This window comes from Chelonoidis abingdonii, chromosome 1 (genome assembly GCF_003597395.2).
Source record: "Chelonoidis abingdonii isolate Lonesome George chromosome 1, CheloAbing_2.0, whole genome shotgun sequence".
Lineage (NCBI taxonomy): Eukaryota > Metazoa > Chordata > Testudines > Testudinidae > Chelonoidis > Chelonoidis abingdonii.
This window is the reverse complement of record NC_133769.1, coordinates 353,614,709-353,637,840: the sequence shown is the minus strand read 5'-3', so window position 1 is coordinate 353,637,840 and position 23,132 is coordinate 353,614,709. Positions and strand designations below refer to the sequence as shown.

Here is a 23,132-nt window from a genome sequence, read left to right as displayed (position 1 = left end):
TATGTTCTCAGTGGCCCATGCCACTCTGGAGGTGCCATTCAGCACTATCTTGAGGTGCCAGGTTGACTTCAAAAGTAATGTTAAGTAATTAAGCATGGAGGTGACAAGGGCTTGAATAATTTTGCAGAAGGCAAGATTGTCAACTCCAAGCATTCAGAATCACAAGTTACCCTACAGGTGACATTGATGGTACTACTCTAGCATATGGTACAATTCTTTCTTCCCAGTTCAATATCTCACCTCTCCTCTCCCCCCGCCCCGATCACCACTGCCCCTGAGAGGCCAAATGTCACCATGAGGTCATGTTGACTTGCCTGTGGGTCACAGCATGGGTATATGGAGATGCTTTAGAGTGGCTATTCCTTCCTTGTGAACATTCTTAAGAAGGTATCGATTGGACACTGCTCCCCTCTCTGAAGGCGCTCTCATCTGGTCATCCCTCTTGTTTACATGTATGCAGGATAGTGAGAAGAGATGGGCGGCAGTATTTTCAGTATGCCAATAACACAGTTTTTCACCTCCATTTCACCTGACCCAGCCAAAATAGTCAATGATTTTACTTGATGTCTGGGCAACACCGGGTCATGGTTGAGAGCCAGCTGATTCAGCTTAATCCAGACAAGACTGAAGCAATGTCAGATGGCTGAGGAAAGCAACCAGATGCTAGGGCATGAATTATATCTATCCCTTTGGTTAAGGGAATTTTTGTGCCATTTGTTGGTCAGGTTCATGATCTGGAAGGTCTGGGGGGATTGCTACAAGAAGATCAGCTAGCAGCAACGACAAGTCAGGTCAGCTTTTTACCATTTATGTACAGCCAGGAGGTTGCAGCTGTTGGATGCAGAACTTGCAACCATCAGCCATGCTCTTCTCACCTCAAGATTAGATACTGCGAAGTAGTCTACATGGTGCTACACCTTAAAACAGCACGGAAACTGAAACAAGCACAAAAAAACATCTGCCCACTTTGTCTTCCCACAACCATATTAAACCAGTGTGCCATGATCCCCATTGCCTTCATGTGGGTCTCAGTGAAGTATGAGGTGTTGGGTTTGCTCTTTAAAAGACATTAATGGCTTAGGACCTGAACAATTGTCTCTGGTTATATCAGATTACTATGGTTGGGCTCAGCGGAGGCACTCAAGCTGGAGCCCTACAGATATGACAAGAGGACCGCTGGCAGGGTGTTCCTACGTGAGCCTCTTGACTTTGGAATTCACTCCCCTCAATCTGAGAGAGCCTGAGCCTGTTGACCTTCAGAATGCACCATAAAGCTCATATTTTCCCTGCAGACATTTGGAAGTGGGAGGGAATTGTTCACCAGTGTTTACACTGCCTGGCTCACTTCATCTACCTTAGACTGTACCACTGCACTTAGAATGTATTTTTACATTATGTTATGGAATAGGCATCCCTTTTTACATTTCTGTAAGTTAATACCACCTCAGTCAGTACCCAATTGCCATTATCTAAGAAAATTCAACAGTACCTCATATAAAAGAGGCATAGTCAGCTGAAATAAGTTAGCTTTCATAGAGTCTATGCTAGAGAGAGAAAACTCTTTGCCTTTAGCACTGCTTCTGCATAAGAATGCACAAATCCTCTATGACACAGCTGATCATAGTCAGTCTCCTGCTATGGGCAATCCAGCTTTCTCCCCTGCAACTACAGCTGTTGCTGAGCAGTTTTTTAAAACCATGCTGACCTAACAAAGTTGATATGTGGAAGGAGGCATTCAGGTTCCACTCTGTGTATTATCTGCTATGCATAACAATTATGTTCCAGTGGACTCATTCTGATAGTTTATGACTAGGCAGTAAACTCCCTCAGATCATTCTGGAACCTAATACAATCTATCAGTCTCCAATGGTGGACCATAGAAGCAGGTGTGACCATGAATATCTATTCTTACACCACCTCATTTCCAGCCGCAACCCAAAATCAGAACTGAAATATGTTCACAGGTAAGAACTGACACTCATAAGCCACCTTGGATAGTTCCATGAGATTCCACAAATCAAATCCTTATTCAGTTATTTAAGGTTTACTTTTATTACCCATTATTATACACTCTTGAGTTGACCAGCTTGTGGTGCAGACATTAAAGAAAATTACTTCTACCAAGAAAAGCTTGCAACTTCAGATTTATAGATTAATCTGCCATGTTTTACTCCACTACTTTTATTTTTTAGGTACTATCTAGGAAGGTATTTAAATATATTAGTGGGGGGGGGGTATACCAACCTCCTGATCAGGAAGAGGATATTGAGTGCACAATGTTGGGGGAAATCAAAGGCCTCATTTAAGTTAGATTCGACTACACATGTGCTTTAGTCTAGGCACATATGTAAGTCTTTGCACATAAACTGGCCGAATGTCCCATCAGGCAGTTGGAGAATTGGGGCTTTTGCACCTTTGGAGGAGCGAGAGAGTTTAGGATTAGCCGGATATTTCTGCTTAGATGAGCAGTGGTGTAAAAAAGAAATGCACAATCTCTGACTGGACTCAACTGCTCTCCTAGAGAGCTGCAGGTAATATATTTGCATGGGCAAGGGAGGAGCGAGGAGAGGTTTCTGCCGTCCACAACTGTGCTATGGCCAGATACAAACTAGCCCTAAATAAAAAGGAAAAAACACAATTCCTCAAAATTTCCATCAAACTCAGCTAATAAGAGGCCCCTGTGCATCTTTTGCTGGAATTTCCAATACATTTTCTTACAAGATACACAGAAAAAAGTGAACAAGCAAAACATCACCTGTATATAAAAGTCAAGAGATGTAACTGAAATGACAGGATAAGTATCATCACAAACAGAAATAATGTCTGCCACTCCACATAAGAACAAAGTTAACAGATGTTAACAGGCCTGAGATAATAGTACATCCACATTAAACTACTTATTAAAGACCCCGTTTAGCAAGGTACTGCAGCCTATACTTACAATTAAGCATGTGCTTAAGTCCCATTGACTTTGCTTTGCTGAATTGAGGCCTAATCCATCTACTCTTATGTGATAGACATAATTTGAACTGTAGGGGAATTATGATACTGTGATTAGGGTACTACTTGAGGACCTGGGAGACACAGGTAAATTCATGGAGGGGATAGTATGACAGGACTGCTTACAATGGCAGGTAGCCAATATTTCCAACAGCAGGGATGGGACACTAGATGGGGAGGCTCTGAGTTACTACAGAGAATTCTTTCCCAGGTGCCTGGCTGGTGGGTCTTGCTCACATGCTCAGGGTCTAACTGATCACCATATTTGGAGTCAGGAAGGAATTTTCCCCTGAGTCAGAGTGGCAGAGATCCTGGGGGTTATTTGCCTTCCTCTGCAACATGGGGCATGGGTCACTTGCAAATGGTGAATTCTCTGTAACTTAAAGTATTTAAACGATGATTTGAGGACTTCCATAACTCAGACAGAGATTAGCAGTCTATTACAGGAGTCGGTGGTGAGGTTCTGTGGCCTGCAATGTGCTGGATGTCAGATTAGATGATCATGATGGTCCCATCTGACCTTAAAGTCTATGAATCTATGAGATGCAGTCCCCTGTTCCAGCAGATTGTGTATGAGAGACCATGGGAGTTAGGTACTTAGCCATTTCTGAAAATCCCTTTAGGTACCTGGATGCTTGTGTTAGCACCTAAATACCTTTAAAAATCTGGTACAGTCTCTCTGTGCTTCAGTTCCCTGTCCATATAATGACTTTCCTACTTCACAGAAGCATTCTGAAGAGAAGTAAACTGAAAGCTGAGGTGCACTCAGACACTGCATTTAGGGGAACAATGTAAGTACCTAAGACACAGAGAAGCTGTCCTGTTTTTCAAATTATATTACTTTGAACCCTTCTGCATTTTGAAAGTAACAGTCCGTAAGACTGGCCAAAAACAAGCCACGTACCAATTTCCATGAAAAAAGGCCCTGAATTAAGGTTGTCCAGCATGCCACACAGATTAGCCCATTCTCAGGAATATCCATGCAACATATAGTGCAACTAGGCCACTGAGCACATGTTCTCAAAAACCCCACCCTTTCTCCAGAAAGCTCCCCATGGCTTCCTATTAGGAATCAGTAAACTATAAAAGCAAGAAGTGGGTTATGATGGGGCAGACCCAAAATTTCCTTTCTTACCCACCTGACAGAGGCAGCTCCAGGCACTAGCGCAGCAAGCGTGTGCCTGGGGTGGCAAGCTATGGGGGGCAGCCTGCTGGTCGCTGTGAGGGCGGCAGTCAGGGAGCCTTTGGTGGTGTTCTTGCAGGAGGTCTGCCAGTCCCGCAGCGAGTATGCTGAAGGCATAGGACTGGCAGATCACCCACAGAACCACCGCTGAATCTGCGCGTGTCATAAACAGATAGCTACGGGTTAATGTTTCTTTCACCTGTAAAGGGTTAACAAAGGGAACCAAACAGCTGACCAGAGGACCAATCAGGAAACAAGATTTTTAAAAGCTCACGGAGGGAATGTTTGGGTTTGTGTCCCTTTGTCTGTGTCTCCTGTCTGTCTCTCGGCTATGAGAGGGATCTTTCTATCTTCAACTCTAATCAATCTCAGCTTTCCGTTGTAGGTAACAAAGTAGAAAACATAGGCTTTTATTGTATTTTCTGGTATTTACATGTGTGTAGTTGCTGGATGTTTAAATTGTATTTCTTTTTAGAATAAGGCTGTTTATTCATATTTTTTCTTTTAAGCAATTGACCTGTATATTGGTTATCTTGTATCACAGAGACGCAATTTTATGTTCTTTTCTTTCTTTTTAAGAACCTGGTTGGATTTTCTTTTCTAAGTGAGGCTCTAGGGAATAGAATCCTGTGCCAGGATATGGGTCTCTCTCAGGGAAAGACTGGAGGGGATAAAAGAAGGAGGGGCGCAACAGGTAAATTGCCCTCATCTGTTTTGTAATTCAACGGAGTTTAAGTACAGTAATCTTCCAGGATAACCCAACGGAGGGGAAGCAATGGGGAGGAGTCGAGCGGGGGAGGGGGTTATTTCGCCTTTGTGGTAACGATTCGGCATCTGAGTCTTGGGGTGCCCAAGGAAGGTTTTGGGGAAGACCAGAGTGAGCCAAACACTGGAAATTTTTGGCTGGTGGGCAGCGCTATTCAGATCCAAGCTGGTAATATACGCTTGGAGGTTTCATGCAGGCACCCACATTTTGGACTCTAAGGTTCAGAATTAGGAATTATGCTTATGACAGCATGACCGGCAGACCTCCTGCAGAAATGCTGCTGAAGGTGCCCGACTGCAGTGCTTGGGGCAGCAAAAGACATAGAGCTGCCCCTGCCCCCTGAAGACTTTGGTTCTAACTTAGTGTAAGGGGACTGTTAGCCGCTTACTAAAGTGCTTACTGGGGGGTTGGTTGGCCAGTACCAAAAGAAAGGGGAAGGGCCGATGGGAAATCAGGACCCTGAGACAGACCTCAGGGGCTCCAGGTCAGCCTGATTGACAGGGCAGGCAGATTAATGAGGGAGTCAAGAGGCCAGGGTCCCAGCCTCCGTATAAGCTGGGGCTGCCTGGTCCAGAATGGTGCTGAGCTCAGGAGAGAGCAGCAGGCAAGGGGGCTAAAGAAGCAACCCAAGGAGCAGATCTACACTAGGAGCAGAGCTGCAGCAACCAAAACCAGACAGGCCAGAGAAGCAGCCCAGGACACTATGCAGGAGGCAAAGCAACAGCAGAGAGGCAGAGTGGAGCTGAAGCTGGGGCATTCCAGAGCCAGCTGCAGTGAGAAGTGGATGTCAAGCATCCATTTTTTGATTGGAACATCCAGTTGAAAAGTGACCCTGGCAGTTCCGGTCAACACTGCTTACCGGGCTGCTAAAAGTCTGGTTGGCCACAGTGGCCAGCTCCACATGGCTCCTGGAAGCACCCTGCATGTCCCTGCAGCTCCTAAGCCTGGAACCCACACCCCCAGCCCAAAGACTGTACCCCCTCCCACATCCTAAACCCAGCCCGGTGAAAATGAGCGAGTGAGTGGGTGGGGGAGAGCGAGTGACGGAGAGAAGGGGGAAAAATGGAGTGAGCTGGGGGGGGTCAGGGCCTCAGGGATGGTGCAGGGCAAGGGTGTTCAGTTTTATGCAATCAGAAAGTTGGCAAACCTACAGCTGGGGAATATGATAGGGGGAGGGCCTGGGCAGAGGCCCCAGCACAGGGAGATTCCATCAGCAAAAGGGCCTTGCAGGCAGGGCCGGCGCTTCCATTTAGGCGACTTAGGCAGTTGCCTAGGGCACTAGGATTTGGGGGAGTGGCATTTTGCCACCCTCGGTGGCAATTCAGCGGCGGGGGGTGTCATAAACAGATAGCTAAGGGTTAATGTTTCTTTTACCTGTAAAGGGTTAACAAAGGGAACCAAACACCTGACCAGAGGACCAATCAGGAAACTGGATTTTTCAAAGTGAGGGAGGGAACTTCTGGGTGTGTTTTGTCTTTGTTCTGTCTGTTTGTTTCTCTCGGCTATGAGGGAAGAGCTTTTTTTTTTTCTATCTCCAAGCTTCTTTCTACCCTTCTGTTCCCAAGTTGTGAGTACAAAAGGAAAAGCAATAGGTTTATATTGTATTTTGTATTTACATGTGTGGAGTTGCTGGAATGTTTAAATTGGATATCTTTTTGAATAAGGCTGATTATTCATATTTTCTTTTAAGCAATAGCCCTGTGTTATGTCATCTTGATGCAGTGATCATGTCATGTGTTTTTTCTTTCTTTTTTATATAAAGCTTTCTTTTTAAAACTTGTTGGATTTTCTTTTCCTAGTTAAGGCAAGGGGATAGGAATCTCTGTGCCAGGAGTACTGTCTCTCTCAGGGAAAGACTGGGAGGGGGGAGAAGAAGGAGGGGGGAAGGTAAATCGTCCTCTCTGTTTTGTGTTTCAAGGGATTGAAGCAGGGAAATCTCCTAGTATCCCCAGGGCGGGAAAATCTGGGAGGAAGTAAAGAGCAGGAAGGGAAGTGGGTTATTTCTCTTTGTTGGAGGCTCAGGGCATCTGAGTCTTGAGGGTCCCCCAGGGAAAGGTTTGGGGAGACCAGAGAGTTTATCAGGTACTCAGAATCCTGATTGGTGGCAGCAAGATAAGATCCAAGCTGGTAATTAAGCTTGGAGGTTCATGCTAAGCACCCAGATTTTGGACGCTAAGGTCCAGATTTGGGACAGAGGCTTACTACAGGGAGTCCTTCCATGCTCCGGGTCTTCGGCGGCAGTTCTGCAGCGGGTCCTTCACTCGCTCCGGGACCTGCCGCTGAAGTGCCCCGGAGACCAGGAGCGCGGAAGGATCCCCCCTGCCGCAGAATTGCCGCCAACGACCGGGAGCATGGAAGGACCCCTGCCTAGGGGCCCAAAAACCCTGGCGCCACTCCTGCTTGCAGGGGGATCATAACTCTGACGGGGGGGCGATGCTGGGAAGAAGGGTCCTACCACCCAAAGCCTGAAGACATGTGGCCACCACCAGAGCAAGTGTCCAACCCTCAGCGTGCCTGCAGCACAGCCAGGGCCCAGGAGTCCTGCCACACGTAAGAAACAGACTGTGAACTTCCCTTACGTTCCAGAGATGGCTATTTGTGATGTCCCTATGCCACAGAGTAGGGTTACGTGTTTTCCTTTAACCTTTCTCATTTTTTTCCTTATGTTTTTAAATTATATTTGTCAACCTATATGAAGTGATTAGAGGGTCAGGGAAGCATCCTGAGCCAAGAAAGTACCCTGCAGTGGGGACACCCTAACCCCCTGGGGGTTGAGCTCCCCAGAGATCCTGGGCCCAGTCTTGTCGGGGTTGCGAGGACTCTGCCACACAGGAGAGTAGAAGGGGAGTCCTCAAGAGCAGGGAGGCCTCTGGGTAAAGGAAGTGGGAGTGAGAACTCAGATCCTTTCACTAGCCAATTCCACCGGGGTAGTGTATAAGCCAGGAAGTTCCCCACAATACAGTGAGACCATGCCCCTGCTAACATTAGGGCACAAAGCTATAAGTAAAAAGTGTTAGGAACATTCCGGTTTTGAAACTTGCACTGTCTTTAAGAGAGGAGATTTTTCTTTGTCTCTATTCAGTATATATTTGCTATACTCTGATTTGCTATCTGACCTGCTTATTTTACAGCATGGAGATATTTCTCTGAACTTTGAATTCCTTCTTGAAAGAACAGTATAGACTGGAGTACTGACTTTTTTTTTTATGATGGTGAGATAATGGAAAACCATTTTTTTCACCACACGTACACAACTCGAGTTTGGGATTTTACCTTTTGCTGTAAATTGATTACTCAAGTGTTCCAAGAAGAGATAATTTTTCACATCATTAATGCTAGACTCTTCTGGAGCTATTCCAGATTTATGCAGCATAAGTGAACACTTTTCCAAAAACCAGGTCCAGTTGGGAATGGCAACAATCCATTCCCTTAAATATAAAGGAATGAGAGTGTATTTAAACCATGAGCCCAAAGTAAAGTGACTTGAAAAAGAAAAAACAGCCTACGCCTAGAGGTGGCCTGGAGAACAAAAGGAGGGGGTGGAGCAGCAGCTTTGGGGCAAAAAGAGCAAGGTGAGTCCTTGCTGATGGGAATGGGTGAGGACTCCAGCTGGGGATGCAGGCTCTGGTGTGGGGCCAGAGATGAGAGGTTGGAGTGAAGAAGGGGGCTTTGGGGTTCAGAGTGTGGGAGGGGGCTCCTGGCTGGGGTGTGGGGTACAGGCTCTGGGCTGTCCCTTTAGTTCTCCTGCTCTTTTAGTCCTGGTCCAATTAGATCTAGGAGAGAATGCATACCATAGACTTGAGGAACATGCAACCAACTTCTAGTCATGCTCTTAAGCGTTGACATGGTATGTCCTCTCTCAGGGACTATACCCAATATTGGTAAAGAAACTGACCTTATGATCCCATAGGAGTTCTCTCATTTGATTACTATGTTCCTATCCTTATCAGCCCAGTGAGATAGGCAGAAAGTTATTTTAAATACAGTGAACCAGGAATACCTGACCCTGGCAAAATAATCCAACCATTCCAAATATTAAATATGAGCCATAATTAAAATGGACAATATGCTCAGAGAGCAGCAAAGCGGACTGCTTTCGTACATTGGGCATTTTACGGGGTATTCGCTGTGATACAAAAAGTGGAGCCAGTGATATATCAAATATCTGTATATCTGCCACTATACTACACACCGTCTGGTAACAGTGTCAAGCAAGTACACATTTTACTTGTCTAGGGCGAGTTCAACACAAGTCATTACACTTAGGTTCTTTAGCATCATTCTTCATCATCATCATTCTTTAGCATCACCATCCTCTTCCCTCTCTCCCTCCCGCCCAAGTTCTTTCATTCATAATGTGGTTTCTTAAAGTAAAAACACCACACTGTGACTAAGTAATAAGCCTGCAGCTCTAAACAAATAACATTAATTTTATTCTCCTGCTTCATAACAGGATCTGAAAATCATGAAAGAGCTTAAGTGCCTCAAAGAACATCCTTTGAAAATCATGCTTACGGGCAGGAATACAAATTGGATGCTGGTCCCTAGGCCATTGGCCTACCTTATTAGATTGGTGGCTTGCATTTAATTTCCCCTGACTAATAATTCACCTTTATTAAATTATATTTTTAACACTCACAATCAGTTTTGAAGTTAAAATGAAAAAGAAGCATTAATTGCTTTTATGAAGAAATTTGAAGAGGCGTATAAATTGTTAACCTGTCAACACTGTTCACATCATTAGTGGCATCATGACACAGCAATTAAAATTAGAGCACCTTTATGTCTTTTTGGTTTTGTTTGGAATAAGAACAGGGTGATTATGGTTTTCCCATGCTGGGCAACACCTTAAATGCAAAGAAAACATGTATGGAAGTAGACAAACCAACACTTGTAAATGGTTATTATTAAGTTTTAAAAAACTATACTATGCTTGATAACGGTATTCTTAACCCTTAGGTAATATAGCTGTCATTAACCTTTAGTTTACATTTAGAAATACTAGCTCATCTATATTATGGACAGTATTATATGGAGTTACTACCTGGTATTTCAGAACATTTTTTGGTATTTCATGGTAACTCCAAAGTAATGTCGTGTCGCTACTCTAAATGATGTTTGAGATTTGTTGCACTGGCATATTTCAATGGACACAGCCATTTATGAGAATTGAAAAATCCATGCAGGTGTAATCATCCTTGAACGGTGATCTTAACTCTTTTTAGTAGCACCAAATAGTTATTTGATCGCTGTACTTTTTAATGAACAGAACAGCTTTAAAACTATTTGCGTAATTATTCACAGACAGCTGTGCATAGGAACTGGCAAAAAATTCTGCACCCGGTACAATTTCATGGTGCATGCTCAAATGATCCAAGAACAAAACTTATTTTTTCCAAAGCTAATAAGTCTTGCGTTAACAAGACATCTCTATCAAATTATTTTAGTAAAAGAATAATGAGCAAAAATGGGTACAAGAAAATGTAAAAATCAGAATTTTCTTTAAAGAAAAAATTAAAAACCCAACCCAACACTTTCTTTGCAAAATTAGAGGTGAGATTCCTTTATAGAGCCAAAAAATGAACTTCTCTGGATTACTACGCCACCTTTTGACTGAATTTCTCTCTTAAATTTAATTGATTGTTCAGCCCCCAAAAGAAAACATTTACTAAAATATGCATTTGTCACCTTCTGCAGACTTTTAAAGGTTTTATGGGCTTACTTTATTTAATATACAGAAGTGCAGAGCTGCATACTTCATCATCATTTCTAGTCTCATTAGGAGCACCATCACCGATATCAATGAAAAACAGTAGATACATTTCTACTTAGTTCAGGGTTTCAGAATAAAGGGTATACATTTCAAATGCAATGAAGCGGGGCAAGTGAGAGATTAATGATTTAGTTACCTTTGTTAGCCAAGTATATAATGAAGTCTAAAACAAATTCTATAATCCAATTGTTTCTCCTATGGGAATCTGTACTTATACTATTATAGAAATAAAGGAAACCCTTTCTTACTCTGGATTTCCTATAACATCTGAAATGTATCAGTACTGTAAGCCCTATCATATAGCCAACAAATTCCAATTTGCTCTGAATCTTATGTATATCCCTACTCCGGCATTAAATAAAATAGCATAGATAATCAAAGGAGTTACAACATGCATTTAAATACATTAACCATGTCCTACCTTGCATCCAAACATCAACGATAAAGTGTTGTTGGTGCATGCAACTTTGCAGTGGCAAATCATTGGTGTAAAGCAGTCAGGATTTTTAACAATAGGGCACATTCCTTTAGTGCTGCAGTAGTAGCAGCCTACTGAAAGATGAAAACAAGTAGCTGATACGGCACATGGAGTGGCAACATAAGCTGCTCAACAGCTATCTTCTCTTGCTAGTTAGAAGCAGCTTGCTTGAATCTCTACCTGTGTCCCATTCAGCCATCCCCTTCTTTGTTGATGAATCAATGATGCAGCATTGATCATGAATCTCAGGGTTTCCCTTCCACTGGGAAATTAGTTTTTACATTGAAGGGAAAAAATGGAAATGAGGGGGAATAGCAGGTGTGGCAGTATTAGCATGTAAAAGGATATAAACGCCTACTCATAACAATCACATAAGATTGTCATGCTAGCTCAAGTGGGCTGAAATTATTCCATCGGAAGAAAAATACTGCAGCTCCTGATTTGGTAGAAAGCCAGTGAGTTGCTGCAATACATAGTCATTGTGGGGAGGGGAAAAACAAAAAAAAAAACCTACTTATCTAACGAGACATAATCTTCAGCCTTTATCAATATGCATTCCAATAAGGATTCCCTCTCCTCCAAAACACAGAAAAAGGATCAATTAAATTAAAACTCCATAGAAGCTACAACCTTTGCTTTCTCGAAATAGATGAATCTCAGCATGAAACAAACTGTACTCAAAGCTGAAAATCTCAGCTGCTGGAGTTTGCAATGGGAGAAAAAACACTGTTACAAGTAGCATTTACCCAATCCTCGCCTGCCACATGGGAGCTTTCTCCAGGCACAAATTTGCAAATAGACAGTCTGATGGATTGCAGGAGACACTGAAAAAAAAGTACATGAAGCTACGTGGAAAACGAACCAGTATGAAGCTTAAAAAAACCAAACATCCCTTTAAACTCTGTTTGAAGTACTATACCTACAGATGAGGCAGCTATAATTCAATAATATAACCTTTAAACATATTCTACACATTAGCCTCCAGTATGTCAAGTATTTAACCATTACAGGAGTTTAGGGGAACTATAATATTTTGGCTACAGTAATAGCAAGCAGCGGTCCTATTTCCTCAATTTCAGTAGTGACGGATCAAAATGTACAATAAAGCATGTGGATGGTCAATCTGATAGCTGTAATTTTTTTAACTTTGTGTTAAAAGTTGAATTAATAAAAGTGTAAATACAAAAAAGCAAGAAGGAGAAAAAAGGGTGAAGAAGGCAGTTTAAACACTTTCACAGCTGACAGTGAAATAATTCCAGCAGTTGTTTAAATAGTGACTTGACCTTACCATTTGTAACTTATGAGGCTCTGCTCATCACACTATGAGTGCTTTCTGATTAAATGAGAGCAGTTTGTCTCCCTGACAATTGTCGGTGTATTCTGAAGAGATGATTGGAATATTTTCTGCCAGGGACTGGGCTAAAGTGAGCACAGAATGTGCTTCACAACAGACTATAGAAACACTTATGGCAAATGAAAGTACAAATATGGATGTGCTTCAAAGAATTCTCAGAGTAAATATTAGAGGATTTGTAACTAGATTATATTTTAACTCTATATTGTTATGCTGACTGGAGACCACAATGTAAAGGGAGCAGTACAATAACTAAAAATAAATAAGTACAGAACTGGTTCTTTCTTATGTAATTTACCCCCCATTTTCCAAAATCTGAAAGTCTATGTGCAGATTTTTGATAGTCCAGAGCCCAGTAACATGCTTAAACCACTGCCCTCAGCGGGAATACCAGTTGTTATGCTTATTGCTGAAAGCAGCTAAAAGGAGGCCTTAGCACAACTAACAGACCAGGAGAGGAGAGTGACGTGAGAGTAACCTTGAGGAGTGAACGGGACCCTATGCCCTCCTGACTTGACTTATTTCTCCGAAGCATGCGGTTTTGCAAGATTGAAAGTCTGGCAATAGTTAACTATTACTATTTGTTAACTGATGGAAAATTCTGACAGGCTAGAAATCCCCACCCTTAACTTACTTCTGTTCAGCAGGGGGAAGGGGGTTGATGAGCAAGCTATTTAATATTAACAAATTGGATACAAAAAAAGAGGAAGAAATATGAGCTTGTGTACATTTGAACGCTTGGACACCTCTCCAGTTCCCCTGCAGATGGAAGGCTGGCCACTGGACATCTATAGTTATCCTCTCGAGACCTCTTCAGGACCCTGGGTAAATATGAATCTGAGGGGTGATTTGGGGTGCCCTGCTAACCAGTTGCAGATGTGTGCATGTGCTGGAGACTAAATAAAGTAGAAGCTTTGAGTGAAAGCACTTGTTTGCCTGCTTGCATCAATTATCTATTGGCTAGATGGCAGTGTCTCCATTGATTTATTTCCTGAACACCATCTTACAAACAATAAAGTTACCAAGAGTCTCATGTTCAGCAAAACCCTAGGTAAGAAAAGGATTTAGTTTCTTAAACAGCATGGATTTTTTTTTTTTTTTAATACCCTTGATTGCTAATTTTTCCTTTTAGAAGTTTTCTTCACGTATAACCTAATCTTGATTTGATACAATAATATTTTATATTTATTAGTTCTGATTCCTTAAGGATAGGACTGAGGTTTCCCAGTTTGCATACACGGAACCTAGATACTACAATAGTGTGTATTAAGAGCGCTTAGATACAAAATTGATCACAGAAACAGTATTATGGAGCAGCATCAATTGCTCCATAGTTAAAATTACAACCCAGTTCCCATCATAAGTCCTAATTTTTTTTTAAGGATTTTTTTGCAAATGACAGATTCTAAAAATCCACTGTCTTCAATTCACTCTGGCCATTGTTTGATTTCACACAGCCTTGAAATGTGTTTTATATGCCACATTAGATCACATGGGAGCTTATTCCAGAGATGCTATTTGACCAAACATCAATAATCCATGCTCTGTTTGACTTATTATTCCAAAGTAACGCAAAAGGAGGACTTCTTTCCAACTTTTCCTCATGGTTAGCATATGAAATATTGCTTGACCCTGTTTAGAAATCATGTTATGACAAATGCTCATAAAAATATCTGAATCTTTGATCTGTTTATTCCCAGCCTGGCTGTCTCATTATTAAACAGATTTTCTTTCAAGTCCTGTCTCTCTCATCACCAGCACCAGTGTAAATTTAGAAAAGTGTGGTTTCCATGACAATACATTCCATAGTTACAGCTAGCAGCCGCTATCATTAAAAAAGAAACAAAAAAAACCTATGAATCACAGTGTTACCTGAAGGTGTGAGCACACTGCATTACTGATCTGATAAGCACTAATTTGGCAATATTTTAGGAGAAGACACTACTACAGAATTTCAGAAAATGATGCATTTGTTTTAACAGTTCTAATACCCACTCAGCTGAGACATTTAAGTGATCTGTAACGCTTTCACTTCTTCCCAATAGTTATTTCCGTTTAGAAAGAACACATTGCATCTGCACCATTAAGTATTTTAACCATGACATCTCCATTTAAAATAGACCCACAATCACACAAACAAGATCTTCAATTAATTTGCACAAACTCTAGTTAAAACTGCCTGCATTTTATTTCAAATCAGAAGTGGTGGGGAGGTGAAAGAGAGGCTATTTATTCGTCTTTCAGGGGAATTTTGGATCTACTTCCTTAGGTTTGCAGTTCCAGGAGAGAGGACACACTGATTTGTTCAACCCCCATCCCTGCTTAGTGTTCCTCATCCTAAAAATGTAACAGACTTCCAGCCAAAACAGATTTCATGTGTGATTTTATTTAATGTTAAGATGTTTCAAATAGTGATCGTCACAGGCTTCCACAGGACAAGAAATATTGACCTTCACTCAATCTAATTGCCTCTTTAACCAAAAAAAAAAAAAAAAAAAGGGGGTTATCTGATGCATGGTCATTTGGGAAAGTCACAGAGAAATATCCCCTAGCATAACTAGAAGGAGGTTCATTCTAGTGGCAAATTGGAATAATAACTCACATTACAAACGGCCAAGACATTTATTTCAATTAGGTGACAACCACCCACAGCAAGTTGCTGTACAAACATGATTGCCCCAAGTTCCTTCTCTATTTTGACTTTGTGTAGTACCCATCAGTGAAACAGAAGTAAATTGCTAATTGCTAAATCACCGAGTCAGATTGTAGGAGCAAGGTTTCTTGGGGAAAAAAAATGTCCATCCATATACTCTCTTTGAAGAGATTAATAGAGGAACATATATTGCAGATGTTACCCATACAACTAAATTCCCCATCTCCGCTGCATTTTGCAGCCCTCCTCTCCCCCAAAAAATCCTACTTGCAACTCCTGCCACAATGAAGTGCACCTCTCTTATTTGCTATTATCACTCCCAGCTAGTCAGGATGTACAGCAGCTATCAGCTTGCTGAATAAGCATTCAATGCCATTGTCTGAGCTTGTTCACCAAAAGAGTCATTCTTCTCTTCTTCAGGTCAACCCAAAATATTATTTGTGGAGGTGAAAAGAGTCCCCTCTTCCTGTTCGTACACTACTGTGCTAGCAGCTGGGGACTACTGGAGACAGCTAACAGAGATTCTCCTTTACCTATTTTAGATTTTCGAGCAAAAGATTCTTTGCCTCCTCATGCTTTATATGCACAGTCTAGGCTATGATCTGTGCACATACCGCTATGGAGTTATGTACACCTATTTTCTCCAATAACATTTCATAATTAAGAGTTTCTTCTTGCCGCTTCCATCTTCAGAGCGTTCCCTTCTAAGTCACCATTTGCTGTCATTCTGTTCATTATCAACATATCCAGAAGTGACAGAAGGCAAGGACAAAATGTTCATTCTAGCAATGCAGAAAATAGGGTGTATCTACTGCACATTAAGCATCAGTTAAGAGCACTACTGGAAAAGAAGATCAGGAGACTGACAGATGAGATCAACGGACTACCGGAAAGGATCACAGAAAGAGGGACTTTCTTCTAATGCTCAATCAGGAATTTTATTAGAATAAAAAAAAATAGCACCACCCATAAAGCTACTCTCTTTTCCTGCTTCACGGTAGAGCTTCTGTTTAGAACCTTCCCTGCCCCAACTCCAGCTTAGCAAAGAGTAAACATTCCCAGTCCTCCACATATTGTCCACACAAGAGGCCATTAAGTATATAAAACCATGGGCGCTAGTGTTACCTAGCACTGTACAGCAAACTGAGTCTGATAGTACAGATAGCAGAAAGCATGGATGCAATATTTTTAAAGAGTTGTGGAGGATAGTGTAAAAGAGGCAGCCAGAGAGAGCTAACAGTGGGTGGAGAAGGTGGAGGCCATCTGGTACCTATGAGAAAAAGAATGCATGAGCTTGTGTTACAGTAACATTTGGAAAAAATTATACCAGTTTGCGCATTTGCAAGGAATAGTAATCTGTTCCCTATCAGTCCATCCAGCTTGTAAAGTCCTCCTGCACTCCCAGCCCTCAGTGACAAGTGCCTGCACCTAATCCTTTACATTTGAAAAGACCATATCTAGCCCAGATTTAGCAAGAGGGCTTCCATACTATGTCATACAGAGCCCTAGAAAAACTCAGGGCTAGTTCACAAAGCATCTCCAAGTAGTCACCCTTATTTGTACTGGGACATCAGTTTATAAAACAATTCTCCTATTGTCTCTAATGGGGAGTTCTGCTTAACAATTAATGTCATATAAATCCTTATAATTTCTCTTGCTAAATTGCATCTCTTGGTACTTATGCCTGCTTGCTCTAACCTAAATAATTCTCCTAGCTCCTCGCTGCTTACACATGTTGGTTAGCAACAGACTGATGTCATTCAAGCTTTGGTCAAGCTATGCATTGTTATGTTTTTAACCTGGTTACAATTCAAGATCACCAACTTCTTAATCATTTTTATTGCTCATTTATAAATTCCCTGTTCACCAAAGAAACCTCCCAAAAACTAAACTTGGCTCTAACAATGATTAAAAAGATTAAGTCTCCTCAAAGAGTCATACTAGACTGAAAACAACAACAACATAGAATGGCTCCCTCTATGACAAAAGGAACAGATGCTAAAGAAGCTGGAAACAAAGTTGAAATAGCTCCTATTAAAAATGCAAATTGTGTAGCACTGTGACCTATGTTGATTAAGAGCAAGAATCTGAGCAATACTTTCCCAGTCTAACAGCATGAACTCTGGGCATGTCACTGGGAATATGTTTTCAAAATTGTCCAGTCACTTTGAGTGAGTCCACTCTGGAAGAACCAGATTTTCAGAGCTGTTGAGCATCCCCCACTCACTGTGAAATAAAGAATTAGTAGAGAGCACTGAAGTCATGAGAGCCGGGGGTGGTGCTCAATACCTCTGAAAATCCAGAGGTGTCTCAAATTAAGTTGAGAGTGTCTTGTCTCTCTCTGTTTTCCCAGCTGTTGAATGAAATGTCACCTACCTAGTAGGTGAAATATTGGGTTAATATTGTGTGAAATTCCCAGCCCAGTTAAAGAACAATGGCAATTCTCCCACTGAGTTCAGTAAAGCCAGGAGTTCCCCCACTTTTTGTAAAGCCCCATGACTGCCTCATGTGGCAGGTGCTATAGAAGTGCCTAGATTTATTATTTGTATATTAATCCTGTGAGCAGGAGGAAAATGCAGGCTAGCATTCAAATGGCACAGCTGGAAGAAAACAGAAACCCCATGCAGGAAGAGATACAGTGCCATCTATGTAACATATCTGTGGCACTGCACAGCCCCAAACAGCATTTCCATTCCCCATGTATTTAAGCAAGTGCGCTACAGTGCATGGTAGGGGCCCATTTCTCCAAACACACAGGTGCATAACTTCTAGGCTGACCAGACAGCAAGTGTGAAAAATCAGGACAGGGGGTGAAGGGGTAATAGGAGCCTATATAAGAAAAAGCCCCAAATATCAGGACTGTCCCTGTAAAATCTGGACATCTGGTCACCCTAATAACTTCTCACATGTAAATAATGACCTTTCAGTCACTGGGATTATTCATGAAGTTATCTACATGCTTAAGTGTTTGCAGGACTTAACTATTAGAAGAGTGAGTTTTCTGGCATGGATTTAAATTTTGGGGAGGACAGCATATAACCATTTCTACCCCATAATCAGCACGTAGGCGGTAGCATTTTGTTGGTTAACAGAAGTTAAGATTGTGCTGTAAAATTTTTGGAGTGAATGATAATCTCAAACGGGATCTTCCCTGTGAGTTCTAGTTCTCTGTTCAGTACCATATCCTCTAACACATCTTATGTTAACATGTCTTGCTTTGTGATCTCCCACCACTACTTCATAGGTCGGCCTCTCTGTCTTCTTCCTTCAAACTCGATCTATTGGACTCTTACCTGCACAGTTCCCAGGACTGTGCTTTACCCAACCAAACCATCTAGGCCTATACTTTCTCATTTTTTCCATTTATGCATGTTACTTCGAACATGTCTCAAACATACACATTCCTCAAGAGGTCTTTCTTGCATACAACCACTCAACCACGTCAACATTCACATTTCTGTGGAACAGATGATTTGCTCATGTTACTGGAATTCCCTGAGATAATTCCAACCGGTATTTAAAATAAAGTTTTGGAATTTAGCTTACAATACCTGGATTTGCCTTACTCTCCCTTTGCAAGTTAGAATTTAACTTTCAAGAAAGGAAAAAAAAAAAAACAACTTACTAAAGTTACAGAGAAAACTGATGCTGCCCAAAGAGAGGCATGTAATGGTAACGCTTTTCTTTGACATGCTAAACACATCTGAAAGATTAAATTAAAATAAATAAAATAATAATAGAAGCTGAAGAGAGAGACACATGAAGGGAGAAAACCAGATTTCCACCTGGGCTGTTATGCACAGTGGATCATTAAAAATCCCAAAGCAATGAGTTTATTTATATCTTTCAGCCAGCTGCAAATGAAAAGAGAAACAAGAGAGAGGAAAAAAAAACCCGTTTACTCAGACTAAGCATTCAGCACAAAAGGGATAAACAAGAGCATTACTACGAGTTTTCATAGCTATAAAACAACCCAACGTGTTTTGAAAATCCATTATTGAAAGGGATGTTTTGCTATGCCTTTGTTGAAGTTTTTTTCACAACAAATTAAGCACAAGCAACAGGCCTCATCCTGCAAACCTATGTGACTAACGGAGCACAAGCCTTCATTCTGCTGAGACTTCAACCACGTGTAGCTCCATTGATTCAGTATGGCTCTTCATGAGCTTGAAGCAAAGCATGTGGAAAAATCTGGCTTTGATCCTGCAAATAGTGCTCAGTTCTGGAAGTAGTTCCTTTGCCTTCTAGGGTAACTGTACTAGTCACAGTAGCAAGTACTATATTTAGGAGTAGGTGTTTTAAAAATCGACTTAGTATTAGCACAATTAACAGATAGAGTGTGTGACAGTTTGGAGAATATGCCCGTTAACTGATGACTTCCTCCTCTTTTATGAATGGCATTTTTAATGGTAACCTTCAGTGTAGATTTGAACATCCATGTTGTAGCAGGAACGGACTAATTGGGGAAGTTGAAAAAGGTCCATCAGTAATTGAACAGATTTATTCTGGTAGGAGAATGGGGTTACCTCCAGTAGAGCCATTTACTTTTAAAGACTCTCTGCCCAGCAACCACTAAGGGGGTTGGGAGTCTGGAAAATCCCAAGGGGAGGGGCAGGAAAGAGAGAGAAAGGAAAGGTGTCACAGACTGCGTTTAAAAGTAATGTAGTCTCTAAGCAAGGGGAAAATCCATTACCAGAAAGAGAAGACAGCTGGAGGAATGGGAACCAGGGGGGCTTTGCCTCCCCACAAAGGCTCTCAGGAGTGGTGAGGACTCAGAGCGGATAACCTCAGGTGTTTACTGTTTTCCACAGATCTGTAACTCTCCTGTGCTAAGAGTAAAGTGTGTGTGTGTTCAAGACGTTCCTGAGCAAAACCCATCTTCCTTACTTCACCTGCCGCATGTTCCCAAAGCGTGGGTGCCTTGGAATTACAGTTTAATTGAGGGGGGGGAGCATGCGTGAGGGACTCGGAGGCTCAGCATTTGGGTCTGGGACCTAGGGTATTTGGACTGCAGAGTCTCATGTCCCAACGAAGGGTTACAGACAGGGAGTCTGTACTCAGGAGTGTGCCTGAGAGGCTCAGGGCTAGAGACAGCACCTGGACTCTGCCCAGGACTCTGCCCTGCTGGGTTTGGAAGCATGTAAATCCAAAGGTGGAATCTGATTAACAGTCTGATAACTATCCCCTAGGAAACTCAACCAGGATTGCAACAGAGTAACAGAAATTTAACAATTGTATTTTTAAAGAGTTAAGTCTGAAATATTGTTACAATCCAAGTTCAGATTTGAAAGTCTGGAGGAAAAAACAAAAAAAAAACAACAAAAAACAAGAACAAACAAACTGTTCCCATGTGTCCAACCTCTATTTTTCTAAGGCCATTTGCTGATGGCATTCCACACCTGACACCCAAAAGGCCAGGGACTCTACCTCTCAGATGATGTCCTGACAGGTTTGGGAACAGATACAGAGTATCCACAACCATACATGCTGCAGCTTGCATTTCTGCTGCAGAGACTAGTGAGGAACCATAACTAACCTCCCTTCACCTTCCATTGTGTGCAACCATTATTTAAATATTAACGAAGGCTCTGGGGGGGTGGGAAGAGTACATAATGAAAACAGAAGTGAAAATAAAATGATGATACATGTCAATTCACTGAAAACTTGTATTTTTATTTTTTTTGGATTCTTGGAGAAATCAAACTTTTATATAACTCAATTTTTTTTAAAGCTGAAACCCTACATTTTTTATTCCAAAATACCATTAAAGCAATAAATCAGAAGACACGGAAAAAGAAAAATAAGAGATTTGGAAATTGAACCTAAATCTTGCTTTTTAGCATCTAATCTCATCTGATTTGATGTAATCCAGTTAAAGTGCAGAAGCAGTAGCTCAGCAATAATCATCTATACAACTATTTCTCAGTTGAACCCAGATCTTTTATGACATATGCTATTCAATCTCAACAGAGGAGGATAAAGTTATAGGTTTTCCAAGTGACATTTTTCACTGACAGGTTCTCATTGACATATATGGGGGGCAGAGGGTGAAGAGTTTGTTTGGATTTCTAAGGCACAATTATAATGGCTTATGGATAAAAGTTCCCATTTCCTAAGGTTGTTATTAAAACCAGCCTTTTCCAGAAATCATATGCAAATAGACTGAGATTGACATAGGTTTTCCTTATATTAAGAGCAGGAAATTCTATGCTTCTTTTGGCAAATGTTGCCTTTTTTAAAAAAAAAAAAAACACTTCTACTTTTTAATGACTTCTCAGCTATGGTTCCAAAATTCATTTTCCATGAACCAACAGACCTTCACTCTCACAAATGTCAGTAGACATCAAACATAGAAGCACGTGGGAATGGCTGAATCTAAATTCTTTGGAAAGTTTTCTAACTAAGGCGACTAATCCCTAAGAGAAAGCTTTACATAAAAGCAGCTGCTACGGGATGTAGTGGCAGATTCTTCTAGCCTCTGCTGTTCCTTTAACAGCAAGGGAATTTCTAGAGAGAAAAGCTAATTGAATGAAGCTTCAAAAGCTTGTTAATGAGGCACTATTGGTCTGAAAAGTGTCCATCTTTTTAGGGCCAGGTCTAGTGTTCCTGTCAACTTTAAAAAAAAAAAAAAAAGTTTTTTGTAAACTCCTAGGCAGCATCCAGCTGCAGGGAGGTGCCACCAGCCAGCTGACCAGTAAAACTGACAAAAGGCAAGCTGAGCAAAGATGCACTTGAAGGGCCCACTCCCACTAGACCAATCACTCTCTCACTGAGTCCTCAAGTCAGTGGTCACCTGCACACAGCCTGAGGAGAAGAAAACAGGAAGACGCAGCTTGGCAGAGGCTAGATTCTGTGCTGAGAAGCACAAATCAAAAAGGTGCAGTCCAGGTGAAGTGGGGTGCAAAGTGTATTTCTGGGGTGCTGAGGCCTCAGTGTAAATTACAGTAACTGCTCTAAATTACGATAGCCCACCTAAGGGCTTGCTTGCACCACTTCTGACCTTGATATACACTCCTGACTCATAGAATATCAGGGCCTCAGGAGGTCATCTAGTCCAACCCCCTGACAGATTTTTACCCCTGTATCCTAAATGGCCCACCCAAGGTTTGAGGTTTAGCAGGCCAATGCTCAAACCACTCAGCTATCCCTATCCTTATTCCTCATACTTCCTAACCCAGGGCTTGAGAGGGGAGAAGCATTGGGTTGATTACAACAGCCCTACTCCTGAATTGTCCACAAGCCCCTCCTAGCACCTTTATGCCTCCAGAACAGCGTACAACGGCAGAGAGGAGAATCTCTCCCAAAGTGCTTTATCCTTCTCCCTGCTGGCTCGGCAGCCACAGTTAAGCAACTTGCACTATTCCCAGAGCAAGATGGTATTAGTCAGTGATGATGGTGTTAAAAAAAGTGTTAATTTAATCTCTATTTCATTAAAGCTGCTACCCCCCCGCCAAAAAAAAAAAAAAAAAAAAAACTTTTCAGAACTAATACATATATGCAACACTAATCGCCATCCCCGAAGTGTTTATTGGGATAACAAAATTAAACAAATTTAGACTCTGGCAAGTTACTGGAGTGCTCCATTTGTTACATCCCAGCAAAGACAACGCTATTAATGCTTAAAAGGAGGGGAGTTACTGGGGAAGGAGGAAAAGAAACTAATGAAGCTAAAACTAGCCTCGGGGGTTTCTGGCTCAAAAAGTTCAGAAGGCTCTCTTGGACTAGTCCTACTTTTCCCTCTCTAGCGACAGATCTACCACCTCCTTCCTGATGGGAGATGGGAATGCTACCATACTGCACATGGCAATCAGGCTCTTGGGAATGTCAGGGCACATTCTGATCACACTTACACCAGCGTAAATCAGGAGTAACACCCTGGAAGTTATGCCAGGGTAACACAAGGGTGAGTGAAATCAGAATCAGGC

The 23,132-nt window shown here is 41.7% G+C and overlaps 1 protein-coding gene across 11 annotated transcripts in view; it reads right to left on the bottom strand.

Annotated features, from left to right (window-relative positions):
- DLG2 (discs large MAGUK scaffold protein 2) overlaps window positions 1–23,132 on the bottom strand; it is a 1,558,615-nt gene that overhangs the window by 1,003,395 nt on the left and 532,088 nt on the right. For 2 of the 11 annotated variants that reach the window (XM_075061766.1, XM_075061773.1), the window contains exon 1: window positions 11,144–11,801. The exons of the other annotated variants lie outside the window; for them this stretch is intronic. In XM_075061766.1, coding sequence (XP_074917867.1) covers window positions 11,144–11,245 — 102 coding nt within the window. In that variant the 5' untranslated portion in view covers window positions 11,246–11,801. Of the gene's footprint in view, window positions 1–11,143; window positions 11,802–23,132 lie in introns of those variants that run through there. 11 annotated transcript variants of the gene reach the window in all.